Source organism: Aethina tumida, chromosome 6 (genome assembly GCF_024364675.1).
Source record: "Aethina tumida isolate Nest 87 chromosome 6, icAetTumi1.1, whole genome shotgun sequence".
Taxonomy (NCBI): Eukaryota; Metazoa; Arthropoda; class Insecta; order Coleoptera; family Nitidulidae; genus Aethina; species Aethina tumida.
This window is the reverse complement of record NC_065440.1, coordinates 17,043,287-17,058,309: the sequence shown is the minus strand read 5'-3', so window position 1 is coordinate 17,058,309 and position 15,023 is coordinate 17,043,287. Positions and strand designations below refer to the sequence as shown.

The 15,023-nt window shown below is 29.0% G+C and overlaps 2 protein-coding genes across 8 annotated transcripts in view; both read right to left on the bottom strand.

Moving 5' to 3' along the window:
- Window positions 1-15,023, bottom strand: part of LOC109605200 (ephrin type-B receptor 1-B) — a 212,247-nt gene that overhangs the window by 31,579 nt on the left and 165,645 nt on the right. For all 7 annotated transcript variants that reach the window (XM_049968363.1, XM_049968364.1, XM_049968367.1 and 4 more), the window contains one exon: window positions 9,083-9,162. In XM_049968363.1, the coding sequence (XP_049824320.1) occupies window positions 9,083-9,162 (80 nt within the window). The remainder of the gene's footprint in view (window positions 1-9,082; window positions 9,163-15,023) is intronic.
- On the bottom strand, window positions 3,712-4,817 carry LOC126265786 (pre-mRNA cleavage complex 2 protein Pcf11-like). Its single transcript, XM_049968373.1, has 2 exons — window positions 4,637-4,817; window positions 3,712-4,571 (listed from the first exon to the last, which is right to left on the bottom strand). The coding sequence occupies exon 2, from the start codon at window positions 4,544-4,546 to the stop codon at window positions 3,791-3,793; it is 756 nt and encodes a 251-aa protein (XP_049824330.1). The 5' UTR covers window positions 4,547-4,571; window positions 4,637-4,817; the 3' UTR covers window positions 3,712-3,790.

The window sequence follows — 15,023 nt, the reverse complement described above, 5'->3', positions numbered from 1 at the left end:
GTAGATGGACCTGTAATTTCGAATTGGAGAAGGAAAAAACTTCCATTAGCATAAAGACGAGATAAAGGGTGTTAGGGGCTCTCGGGGTAGTAATTTGTCCTTAGTTGTAAAAACGGAGGAGACGTAAGTTTCGTCGAATTTACTATAAAATTATGGTAAATACCTGGTTGGTCTGACGTTTCCGGGGGCTAAATTTAAGGGTTGCGATGGGGAGAAAATGCAGGAAACGCACCGTATTCGTAAATTTATTAAAATTAAGTAGGGTGATGGGGGACGAGATCTAATACAACAATAAAAAAGAATTAATGTTAATGGTTGAGTATGAATTTTCAAATGGAATACCATAATGATGTTGATGTTTATAGTTACAAGAAGTTATGCTTTTCTTGCTTTTGTCTTATACTCAAAATAAAAAGAAAAAGAAAAGTAATTATAATAAATAGATTTATTGAGTACATCTGTACAATCAAATTCTTTTCGTCATCATGAACATTTTCTTTAATTCTCTTTGCACTGAGGATGTACCAATTTTCCATCCACCATCATCGCATCTCGCAGCCTCCATTCTTCTTCTTCGTCATCAAAATACTCTTCAAATTTTTCTTGGCACACTGTGCACTTATCGCCATTACTTGCAGAGACTGTGGCACCTACATTGACGTCCTCCACCTTCTCATTCTTTATTGCCTTAGCTTGAAGGTCAAAGAAATTTTCAGCTTCTTCCACATCATAGGAAGCTTCGTACTCCATCCAGTCGTTCTTCGAATAGTACCACGCACGCCTTCCAGTTCCCTTCTTGTTGGCCCTGTTCTGTCTGAAATGCCAATCCAAATGCTTAGTGTAGCTATCAGCATCCTTGGCCGAGAATCTTTGTCCACATGTGCTGCATTGCTTTCCACTATACAAAGCGGAAATGCCGGATCTGGATCTGACCTTAAGAGAAGCTGGATCAGAGAACGATAAGATCACAGGCTTCTCCTCCTTCACAGGTACTGGAGGAGGATTTTGAATCTTGTTGTCAGCATAACGTTTCCCCCTCACGTAAGGCTTCCTCTCCGGTTTATGGAAATTGTCCTGTCTACGTTGGTGAGGCACACGAGTAAACGGAACATGACCACTGGCAGTATTGGTTTGAAGCTTCTGAAGGTACACGAGGTAGTCACGCTTCTTCATCAAGGCCGCCAATTCCGCCTTCTTTTCAGCCAAAAGCCTCATGTTTTGCTGAAGGATATCTTGGTTGTAGTTTGAGTTCATAGCTAGATAGTCGTTGTTTATCACTGGATGATTTGAATTTGGTAAAACACATCTAGTAATCTAGTATATATGGGTTTAATTGTACTACCTATATGTTTATTACCTGTAGGTGTATCAGAATTAAGTTAGCCATACTTGGGTGATTGTTACCTGTCCTTTAATTAGCATTAGGTAATTAAACAACGTTGCGTGACTGTAATTGCAAAAAAATACCTCAAAGAACAATTTCTAATTTCTTGAGATTTACATGATGAATCTTCTTCCTTTAGAAATGATTATTATATTCCGACTTTGCCATTATTGTCACTCATTTTACATCTAGTAAATCTTATTTTGAGTCGAGCTGAGGAATATTTTGAAGGGAATTACACAATCTTGGTAGTACCAATCCACTTCCTTGAGAAGTTACTATTATATTATGACTTTGCCATTATTGTCACTAATTTTACACCTTGCAAATCTTATTTTGAGTCGAACTGATGAAGATTTTGAAGGATGTTACACAATCTTAGTAGTACCAATCATCTTCCTTGTAAAGTTATTACAATATTCTGATTTTGTCATTTTTGTCACTCATTTTACATCTTGAAAATCTTATTTTGAGTCGAACTGAGGATGATTTTGAAGGGTATTATACACTCTTGGTAGTACCAATCCTGTTTCTTGAGAAGTTACTATTATATTCTGACTTTGACATTATTGTCACTCATTTTACATCTTGTAAATCTTATTTTGAGTCGAACTGATGAAGATTTTGAAGGGTATTATACACTCTTGGTAGTACCAATCCTCTTTCTTGAGAAGTTGAAGTTTATAGCTGGTTTAATTGTTAACAGTTTTTTATTTTATTAGTACTATTATTAAATTTTTACGACGAATAACTTTTACTTCAAGTGGTACCTCGTCAACTTGACTTGATCAAGAGAAAAATGCTGTGGAATTAAGTTCGTGCAAGACGCTTACAAAGAAAAGTAATGTGGCGTTTCAGGAAAATATACAAATGGTAGTTTTAGCAACAAGAAGCAGTTAAGATGTTAAAATGGAACCGAACAAACAAGTTGCTTGTTCCTCGCATCGATATTTATTGTATGACAATGACCCCATGTATCAGAACCAGTAAACCTTTATTACAGTCTGTGTGTTAAAGTTACTACTCATTTATAACTAATCTTTACGGCAAATAATATAAAATACATCGGTAATAGTGCAAGCATTAAAGTTTTATGGCCTTGAACTTTGAATAACGAATCTGTGGACTTTTTATAGACAATTAGCGTGGTAAATGACAAAGTTACAACTTATTTAATAGGAATTTCTTGGGACGTTGACGATTAACGGTTCAGTTATGCCTTCAATTTAATATTAAATAATAATTGCCACCATAAACTCGTATCTATAACTTAACCCACATATTTCGGCCGCAGTCCGGAGGTCAAGCTTCGAAATGAATCAATGAAGAAATTTCACGGGTGTTACGCTAACGCTTTCAAAGGCGTCAAAATTTAAATACTCGTTCCAATCTATTCCCCAGATTCCCATCAGTGAATCCAAGGTGGAGGCCCGACGAAGAGTTCCGCGACCTTTTGCCGCACAAAAACCCAATCGCAGAGTGATAGACATCGGCTAATTACAAAAAAATTAACGGATTACACTACAAAGCCGGGAGTTTCTTAGTTTAACGCGGATCGACAGGCGTGCGCTAAAGGAATTCAGTGTAAACATTTACCGGCACCGTTAATTTTAATTAAATCATCCGTTTTTTGATTGCACAAAGACTTTCGATTAAAAAACTTTTCACCCCCTCCGGTCGACGATCCGGATCGAAGTTACGCAACGGCCGTAGAGACAAGACGCCGTTGAATCGGTATATTTATCGCCACAATAAGGCCCATTGTACGGGTCCGTCGTTGGCCCGTGGTTTTGTCAAATTTTGACACTTCATATGAATACAATGGACGAGGGGCACGGCCCACATGCGTCCCATGCTCTGCCGTACGATTGTTCCGTTTCTGATGGAGCCGACCGAGAGTACCAAACCTTCGGACAATAAATAATTTACGTTGATAATGACTGGCCGGAAATATTGGCGATAATGGGTCGTAATTATTTGTAGAAATGGGTCGTTAGCACCTTTAAAGTAACATCAAGAAATAGAGCTCATTAACAGTACCACACGTACTACACCCTTCTTCCATTTCTTGTTCAACGTGGTGTCGACCAATAAGAGTAGTAAGTAAAGTAGTACTCATCGAGTACTAAAGAAGTCATCTTACACGTAAACCTCATTTTGAGTCGCCTTGTAAGTAATTTCAATTATAGTTATATATAATATATATGTATAATTCAATAGTTTTATTATTTAGTATTTTCTATACGTGATATCTGTAGTAGTACTTTAATAGTTATTAATGGTACTGTACTATCTTATTCTGATGTAGAACTGAGTGAAGAATAATATAATTATGAAACAATTTTTATTGAGTACTAACATCTGTAAAATACAAAGAAATTCTTTTCGTCACCATCAACATTTTCTTTAATTCTCCTTGCACTGAGGATGTACCAACTTTCCATCCACCACCATCGCATCTCGCAGCCTCCACTCTTCCTCATCGTCATCAAAATACTCTTCAAATTTCTCTTGACACACTGTGCACTTATCGCCATTACTTGCAGAGACTGTGACACCTGCATTGACGTCCTCCACCTTCTCAGCCTTTATCGCCTTAGCTTGAAGGTCGAAGAAGTTTTCAGCTTCTTCCACATCGTAGGAAGCCTCGTACTCCATCCAGTCGTTCTTTGAATAGTACCACGCACGCCTGCCAGTTCCCTTCTTGTTGGCCCTGTTCTGTCTAAAATGCCAATCCAAATGCTTAGTGTAGCTATCAGCATCCTTGGCCGAGAATCTTTGTCCACATGTGCTGCATTGTTTTCCACTATACAAAGCGGTGATGCCTGACCTGGACCTGACCTTAAGAGAAGCTGGATCCGAAAACGACAAGACCACAGGCTTCTCCTCTGTCACAGGAGATGGAGGAGGATTTTGAATTTTGTTGTCAGCATAACGTTTCCCCCTCACGTAAGGCTTCCTCTCCGGTTTATGGAAATTGTCCTGTCTACGTTGGTGAGGCACACGAGTAAACGGAACATGACCACTGGCAGTATTGGTTTGAAGCTTCTGAAGGTACACGAGGTAGTCACGCTTCTTCATCAAGGCCGCCAATTCCGCCTTCTTTTCAGCCAAAAGCCTCATGTTTTGCTGAAGGATGTCTTGGTTGTAGTTCGAGTTCATGGTTGTTCTTAGTCTTTGTTTATCACTGGATAATTTGATAACAAAATACATCTAGTAATCTAGTATATATATATATGTTTAATTATATACCTGTGTACAGTTTATTACCTATATGTGTATCAGGATTCAATTGCCATACATGGATGATTATTACCTAGTTGTAATTTGGATTAATAATGAATTAAGCAATTGAGTAATGTTCTGTAACAATGATTTAAAAAAAAAACTAAACTAGAAAGAACTAAGAAATTGCTAGTTCAATTATCAATAGTTAATTTACAACAAAAAATAATTGTAAAAATAACTTTTTTTGATGTCCCGATGACATTAATTAAATTATACTTCTCCACGACATGGCAACATCGCATTTCATTCTGACCTAACCAAACATAACAGTTACGTGTTGATTTATTAGTAGTTTTAAACGATTTTACGGTAATAAAAATTAAATATGATGCAAAAACTTTCTGGAAATGTAAACAGAGTTAAAATCCGAAAAAGAATATGAGCTTAAAACTTTACTAGTCTTTTTGTTGTTGTTGTTGTTGATCTTGGAAAGTTCTCTATTCTTAATTAACTTTATAAATTTGAAACTTTAAACAGTTTTACAACATGATAACATTGAATTGTTGCCAAACCACCGGGTTTCATTATGAGCTTAAACTTTTACAATAGATGTTATAATATTTCAAACATCTTTATTAGTACAGTAAAAAATTGAAGAATTAAAGTGTATTTATATTGTGTTTAATAAAAAACTTGTAAATCTTATTAGCTTTAAAGAAATCTACTTTTTGCTGGTGATTAAATATTTTTATAAAGTTTAATTGTGTTAGAAACTTTAATAGATTTATGGCAACACTGAATTGTTTCCTAACTACCTTTCGTATTTATTATGAAACCAAACTTTTACGTGTTGTAATATTTTAAGCACCTTTCAATAAAAACCTAACAGTATTTTTAGGCCTAAATATTTCTACCTGACTCCTTCAGTGTTTAAAAGTTTTCACAAAGTTTCACTACCTGATGTGCCTCGCCATTTGTTGCCAATACGGCTTTTGTAACATTCAAAACACAAAAAACATCAAACAAACACCAATAATATAGTTGTGAATAAGGCCTTAAACCTTAAAAGTATAAAAGTACAGTTTCCCCAAAACCCAACCCTGAATATCGGTGCACGAAACCCGCCACGCCTGAATAGAGCCTCCCCCCGACGCTCCCACACTTTTATTTCGCAAATAGCTTTGTGAACCGGTGAATGGGCCAATTTAAAAGTTGGCAGAATCCGCGTCCTACACGTGTAGTTCGTCCTTATCAACTTCCTCGACGTTTACGGGGGACCGTCGAAGATCACCCCCGCAGGACCGGTAAATTCCTCGCCAACTTTTCATCAAAACTTCTTCCGCACGCACACACACACACCGGAAAAACCGCCCCCCACTCGACATAAATCACGGTGGCGGACCCGGGGATTCACCCCGCAGTGGCCGGCTCCATTGTCGCATCGTCGGCCGATTGTTCCGGGGGGTAATTACGGCTGATAAACCTTCGAAAAATGATTTAGCGACCACAGCAAGTACAACAGGTTTCGTTATTTTGCGGGACGATAATCTCGTCTGGCTTTTGCTATTGTGTCGCAGCGTCGCGGATATGAAACAATGATTTTTGATTACGGATATCACTCTCTGGAGAATGGTGACGGTGTGTTAATGTGAGGCATGACATCACAGTTTGTAATGAAGGTTTTAAGGATTCCAATTTGTCATTTTAAATATTGCGATTTGATGATACGTGTTTATTTTAATTAAGACTCTCCGTAAACAGTTAGCTTCTGGGAAACCACTCAAATTGCAAACTTAAATGAACAGTTAAACATTTTCGTTTAGCAAAAAGTTTACGAAGAGGTTTGTAATAGAGATAATGGCAACTGTGATTACAATTTTTATATTTGATTATGTGATAAAGATAATAGCAACTGTTCACTGAATATTCAACACTTTATTGCTTTGGAATGTTTTCAATCTTCTTTGTATGTTAAAAAATATTTGGTATTTATAGTTTAACCAAATAACATTTTATGATAATAATTATATACAAAAATTTTAATTAAACTTATAATAATTTATTAAATTTACAGTTTGACAAAATGCCAAGAAGTGATATATATATGATATTTTTATCAATTAACCTATTTTGTGTATCTTATTTATGTGTTGGTCATAAGTTATACACAAGAATTTTGATTAATTTTGTATTTATTTATCAAATTTGTAACTTGGCAAGATGATAAAATGTGATATAATTTATTTTTATCAATTAACCTATTTTGTATATCTTATTTATGTGTTGGTCATAAGTTATACACGAGAATTTTGATTAATTTTGTATTTATTTATCAAATTTGTAACTTGGCAAGATGATAAAATGTGATATAATTTATTTTTATCAATTAACCTTTTTTGTATATCTTATTTATGTGTTGGTCATAAGTTATACACGAGAATTTTGATTAATTTTGTATTTATTTATCAAATTTATAACTTGGCAAGATGATAAAATGTGATATAATTTGTTTTTGTCAATTAAACTATTTTGTATATCTTATTTATATCGTGATCATAAGTCATACATAAAAATTTTGATTAATTTTATATTAATTTATTAAATTTACAATTTGGCAAAATGGTAAAATGTGACATAATTTGTTTTTATCAATTAAACTATTTTGTATATCTTTTATATATCGTGGTCATAAGTCATACACAAGAATTTTGAGTAATTTTATATTAATTTATTAAATTTACAACTTGGCAAAATGTGATATAATTTATTTTTATCAATTAACTTATTTTGTATATCTTATTTATATAGTGATCATAAGTTATACACGAGAATTTTGATTAATTTTATATTTATTTATTAAATTTATAACTTGGCAAAATGGTAAAATGTGGCATAATTTGTTTTTATCAATTAAACTATTTTGTATATCTTATTTATGTTGTGGTCATAATTTATACACAAGAATTTTGAGTAATTTTATATTAATTTATTAAATTTACAACTTGGCAAAATGGCAACATGTGTTATAATTTATTTTTATCAATTAACCTATTTTGTATATCTTATTTATGTCGTGGTCATAAGTTATACACAAGAATTTTGAATAATTTTATATTAATTTATTAAATTTACAACTTGGCAAAATGGCAAGATGTGATATAATTTATTTTTATCAATTAACCTATTTTGTATATCTTATTTATATAGTGGTCATAAGTTATACACGAGAATTTTGATTAATTTTATATTTATTTATTAAATTTATAATTTGGCAAAATGGTAAAATGTGACATAATTTGTTTTTATCAATTAAACTATTTTGTATATCTTGTTTATATCGTGGATAAATCATACACAAGAATTTTGATTAATTTTATATTAATTATTAAATTTATAACTTGGTAAAATGCCAAGATATGACACAATTTAATTATAGCAATTAATATATTTTGTATATCTTATTTTTGTTGTGATCATAACTTGTATATCTCATTTATGTCGTGGTCATAAGTTATACACAAGAATTTTGATTAATCTTGTATCAATTTATTAAATTTATAACTGGGTAAGGTGGCAAAGAATGACATTTATTATAATTCAGCATTTTGTATATCTTAATCATAAGTTGTATACAAAAATTTTGCTTAATTGTATATCAATTCATTAAATTCACAAGGTGGCAACACGGCTAGACATAACACATCCTATCTGCCGCAATTAAACCCCATTCTTCGTCAAAAACAAATTTCCACCGAGAACAATAGTCGGTTACGTCCATCGCAAATCGTCCCACTTGCCACCAACCCCCAAAAACCATCACCGGGAGTGCAAAAAAAAACGATATCCACCAGCCATGCGTTGTTGCCGCGCACTCACACGTGCGCCCGGAAAATTCCAGACACCACTCATCGTAAATCACGGCAGCCTTAATCATATTATTGTGCCGCACCCCCGCCCCCTCTAGTTGTCGGTACAAATTGCAGGCGCGAATTTCAACCCTCCAAAACTACCGGAATACCGAGTGTATTAAACCTAAGTCGCACAAAGACGGTCGTTTATTCTCGTCGAGGTAAACTTAAGGAGACACATCCACCCCCTTTTAACGGTGAAGAAATTGAATCCGGGCGCCCGATTTTAAATAAACGGCCCCTTTAAAATCATATTATTGCGTGATTTGTTACGATAATCGTCCGGGCGGGTGATTTGAATAAGTCGGGATTGTACGGAACAAGTTGTTATGGAGATAAATCTGTTTTTGCCCGGAGTGGATCCGGAATTTTGAGCGTTATTAACGTCGCCGCCGTATTTACATACGTGTCCGCGTAAATTATCCTTGGTTGGCTTATTGATTGATCCATTATCGTGATCCGGAGACTGATGATTTTGCCCGTTTTGGGGGTTTTGGGGGATTTATGCCTGTTTACTTTTGGGGGTGTTTTGCGGGCGAATTATTATAAACTGTGTACTTACCCCTGGGGTGTTAGCTTGCGGTCCGTATGGATACCTCGTCCAGTCCAAGCTGGCTTCCCCAGTCGTATCCAAGAGGACAACTGAAACAAATAAATAATAATTAATTCACGTAAACTTTTAACAAAATATAGTTTTTTGTACATAATATTAATATTATATTAAAAATAATTGACGTCAATTTCTAATTTTCATTATTATTTAATTATTTTTGTAATTATTGTAATTATAAAATAATTTATTTAATAGTGCAAAAATCAATTAACATAAGAAAATTAAAAAATGTTATTTGAGGCATTTAAACATCCATGTAATATACATAAATGTATTATTATTTAGGTTAAACGTAGTAAAAAAATATTTTTCTTAAGATATTATGTAAAAACATAAATATTTAAACAAATTTTAATAAATATTCCAAACATAAATTTATATAAAATAGTAGAATAAAATTATTGGGATTATTTACATATTAATATTTTTAAAATATGAATTATTGTATATAAATAAAATTAATTATTTTAATTAAAACAATAACTATTTTGAATATTTAATTTGTGCAATAAATAAATTATATAAAATTTTAAATATTATGACAAAATTTAAATAAATTAATAATAATTAAATATTTATTTTATACAAATGTAAATTCAATTTAATTAAAAATAATCCTTAAATAACTCTAAAATTGTTTAATATTTTAAAAATTATTAATGTATTAATTGATAGTTTATTTATTTATTTTTGAAAATGTTTTACATATTTAATATACGAAATAATAGAATATTTTTTTTTGTATTAATTCTGAATCAAAATTAAATTTAATTATCTGAAATTAGTCAATTTTAAAAATGTATCAAACAAAATTCAATATTTTTTAACACAACAAAAATATATATAAATATTTAAGGCAAAAATAAAATTACAAAATTTATTTATTTATTTTTGAAAATGTTTTACATATTTAATATATGAAATAAATAAATTACATGAATTTTTTAATCATTCTGAGGCAAATTTAAATTCAATTATCTGAAATTAGTCAATTTTAAAAATGTATCATGGCAAAATCAGGATTTTTTAATACAAAAAATAAAATTTAAAGCAAAAATTTATATATTTAAATTTGAATTTAATTGACAAAATCTATTTTGTTGAAAAAGTTTATGTTGGAAATAAATGTTAAAATTAATTAAATTAATAATTTTTTGAAGAGGATATTTTAAAATTAAAAAGGACACTGCACCATATAATTAAATAAGTTGTAATTAACTTTTCAGTTGCAGATTTTATATATGTAACAGATATATCAGTGTGTAAGTTTAATTTATATGTAAATTTAATTAAAATTATCCAGGATATAATAATTAAATTATAATTAACATCAATATTTTTCTGTCACATTCAATAAATTCACTCAAGTATAAAATGTTTATTATTAATGTTCCCAAATCAACCTTCAATTTGGAATCTATTTTTAACCTCACAAATCGCCAAAACTTCAATATTTATAAAATTAGACGTCAATAAAATACATTTAAATTTCAAATTATCTTTTAAAATCTACATTTTTAACCAGTTTAAATAATTTCCTAAATTTGTAACTAAAAAAATTAAGTTTAAACATTTTTTCCACCGGCAATAAAACAAGGAAAAAAAACGTGAGGCAGTTAATCAAAATCGTACGAATTTTTCCATCGACATATTATAGTTAATTAGAAAGAAAAAAAAATTACACAGCAACGCCTCGCTCAAGATGAAATCCGCTCATTTGTCGATGATTTATTACGTTCGCCCACAAGCCGGGAACAACGAGAAACCGCCTCTCCGCCAAAACTCCGGCTAACAAGCCTCATTGACACCTTTTGTTACGTTGCACAACAATCCGAAAAATAAAAAGTACTGCCGCAATTACGCGACCGAACGCATACGTAAAATGCGCTTTCGATAATTAACGAAAAAATCTGCGTTCCATTTAACCGTAACAGTGCCCCAGGAATAACGAATGGTTAATTTTTCCGGTGGAATATTTATTTTGTGCGAGAACGATTTTACTAAAAAATCCAAATGAAATAAATTAACAATTTGGCATTTTTTTATTGTAATTTAATTATTTTTTAGTTGTATTTGACTGAAAAGTTGATTTTTGAATGTTTAATTGTGCAATTGTATATTCATTAATTAAGAAATCAAAATTGAGAATAATAAAAATAATTAACGTAAGAAATAATTTAATTACAATTTAATTAACCAGAAATTTACATAAATTGATTTTTTAAGTTTTAGATTTTAGTCCTTTCATGCTAAAAATAAAGAAAAAATTTACTAAAAACTTTACATATTTTATGAAATTAGTGTTGAAATTTAATGTTGGATTTACCTAAAAAGTTGATTTTTGAATATTTAATGTGTGTAATTGTGTATTAATTAATTAATAAATAATAAATGAGAATAATAAGAATAATTAACGTAAGAAATAATTTAATTACAATTTAATTAACCAGAAATTTAGCTAAATTATTTTTTGTAGTTTTGGATTTTAGTCCTTTCATGCTGAAAATAAGGAAAAAGTCTCTAAAAACTTTACATGTTTTATGAAATTAGTATTGAAATTTAATGTTGGATTTACCTGAAAAGTTGATTTTTGAATGTTTAATTTGTGCAATCGTGTACCAATTAATTAATAATTCAAAACTGAGAATAATAAAAATAATTAACGTAAGAAATAATTTAATTACTATTTAATTAACAAGAAATTTAGCTATTTTTATATTGGATTTACCTGAAAGTTGATTTTCATGTTTAATTTGTGTAATAGTGTATTAATTAATTAATAAAATTGAGATTATTAAAAATAATTAACGTAAGAAATAATTTAATTTTAGGGTTTTAGTTCTTTCATGCTAAAAATAAGGAAATAATCCACTAAAACTTCACATATTTTATGAAATGATTGTTGAAATTTAATGTGTGTATTTATGATTGATTAATTTAAATAGCTAATATCGATAATCAATAAAAATCCCCGTTCCATTTAACCGTAACAGCCTCCACCACGTTTTGCACGCCCGCAGAACAATTATTTATCAGATCAGGCCGTATTTATGATTAAATAGGTGCATTTTTCTCCGTCTCACCGCATATTTACCTTCTCGCAACGTAATTACGTATAATTACCGCCGAGATGACTAATTTCCTGCGCACAAAACGGGGATAAATTAATTTTTTTGACCGCACATACAACGGTTGTCTAACGTCCGGACGAAGAAGCTGCGGTTTGCCGTCGAATTCCTCCGACTTTGCGACCAACCGGGCCGTGAAATTGGAAAAATCTAATGTGATTTTTTTCGGGGCAAAACAAGAGAGAAACGCAGGATCTAATCGCGATTGTTGTTGAGCGATGGAGATTAACATCCTAGATGGTCTTCCAAGGTCGCGCGCATGCTAATTAATAGGTGTTAATTAACAGATAATGTGTCGATACCGGGAAACTTATGCATACATTACGTGAACGATTGCTTTTATGGTTTCTCGGATGTTTCTGGCGGGTTTTTTCATCAATGGCACGTCCCCATCAAGTGGATGTGTCCGGTGATTTCAGGAGTTCACTCGGCTGATTCGGAGTGACGGTTTTGAAATGTTAAGGTTGATGTTTAACATGGTTAATGTTAATAAATATCACTCTTGGTAGTTTATGAGATCAAACTACAAACTGATTTTTTAGCAACAATGGCAATGACACCGAAATTAATTTTAAATATTTTAAATGATTGAAAAATATGATGTAATCAATAATATAATAATTAAATAAAATTATAAGAGACTCCAATAGTTGATAAGACAACAAACTCATATTTTAAATTATTTGTAAAATTTAATAGTAAGATTTGATAAATACACATAAAAAATCAATAATTTTAAATTTATTTGATTGACTGTGACTTAAGATTGAACCAAATTTATATTAAGAACATTTTCATGTTTAAAATTAAAAATTTACTGAACATAATTAAATTTAAGACACTTTTTTGAATACTGAAATACTGTATACTGAAATTAATATAATTATTTAAAAAAATTAATAAATATTATAAAAATTTTTTGTATGTTAATAATATATTTTAAATAAATTTTGATCTTATATTGATATTTTTTATGTTTGAAATTAAAATTGAAAATCCTCATAAATAATATTAAAAACTTGATGACAATTTATTTATAACAAATGAATTTTTTTATAATATCACTTTAATAATATATTTTATATTAATTTTGTTCTTATTTGAATTTTTTATATTTAAAATTAAATTTGAAAACCTTCACAAATAATTTTAAAAATTTAATGAAAATTTATAAATAAGAAATGGATTTTTTTATAATATCACTTTATTAATATATTTTGTATTAATTTTGTTCTTATTTGATATATTTTATATTTAAAATAATAATTAAAAACCCTCGTAAATAATTTACTAAATTTAATGAAAAATTTTAAATTAAAAAAGGATTTTTGAATAATTTTGTTTTTAATTAATATTTTTTATATTTAAAATTAAATTTGAAAATCCTCATAAATAATTTTAATAAATTTAACGAAAATTTATAAATAAAAAATGGATTTTTTATAATATCACTTTATTAATATATTTTTTTATATTAATTTTGTTCTTATTTGATATTTTTTATATTTAAAATTATAATTAAAAACCCTCGTAAATAATTTTACTAAATTTAATGAAAATTTGTAAATTAAAAAAGTATTTTTCGAATAATTTTGTTCTTAACTAATATTTTTTATATTTAAAATTAAATTTGAAAATCCTCATAAATAATTTTAATAAATTTAACGAAAATTTATAAATAAAAAATGGATTTTTTATAATATCACTTTATTAATATATTTTTTTAAATTAATTTTGTTCTTATTTGATATTTTTTATATTTAAAATTATAATTAAAAACCCTCGTAAATAATTTAATGAAACTTAATGAAAATTTGTAAATTAAAAAAGGATTTTTCGAATAATTTTGTTCTTAACTAATATTTTTTATATTTAAAATTAAATTTGAAAATCCTCATAAATAATTTTATTAAATTTAACGAAAATTTATAAATAAAAAATGGATTTTTTTATAATATCACTTTATTACTATATTTTTTTATATTAATTTTGTTCTTATTTGATATTTTTTATATTTAAAATTATAATTAAAAACCCTCGTAAATAATTTAATGAAAATTTGTAAATTAAAAAAGGATTTTTCGAATAATTTTGTTCATAATTAATATTTTTTATATTTAAATTTAAATTTGAAAACCCTCATAAATAATTTTAAAAATTTATTTTATAAATAAAAAATGGATTTTTTATAATATCACTTTATTAATATATTTTGTATTAATTTTGTTCTTATTTGATATTTTTTTATAGTTAAAATTACAATTCAAAACCCTCGTAGGTAATTTTACTAAATTTAATGAAAATTTATCAATTAAAAAAGGATTTTTTGAATAATTTTTTCCTAATTAATATTTTTTATATTTAAAATTAAATTTGAAAACCATCATAAATAATTTTAATAAATTTAATAAAAATTTATAAATAAAAAATGGATTTTTTTATAATATTAATAATTTTATGATATTAATATGTTTTGTATTAATTTTGTTCTTATTTGATCTTTTTTATATTTAATTGAACCTGAAATTTGATTTTTTTATTTGATTGAATAATTTCTTTTCCTGTAGGTTTTACAAAACTTGAACAAAATTAAATGTTGGAACGGGTAACTACTAATTTTTTTCTAGAATAATATATACCAGAATCAAGATTGTTATTATCTCAGGCAATTTTTCGAGTATCGCCAAACAGAAATCACCATCAATCACTCACGAACACCAGGGCCTTATTAAATTGATTCCCGAATTACATATTAATAGCCA

Bases quoted from the DNA above. Each gene is read 5' to 3' on its own strand.
- LOC126265786 (XM_049968373.1), bottom strand. From the start codon at position 4,546: ATGAACTCGAACTACAACCAAGACATCCTTCAGCAAAACATGAGGCTT.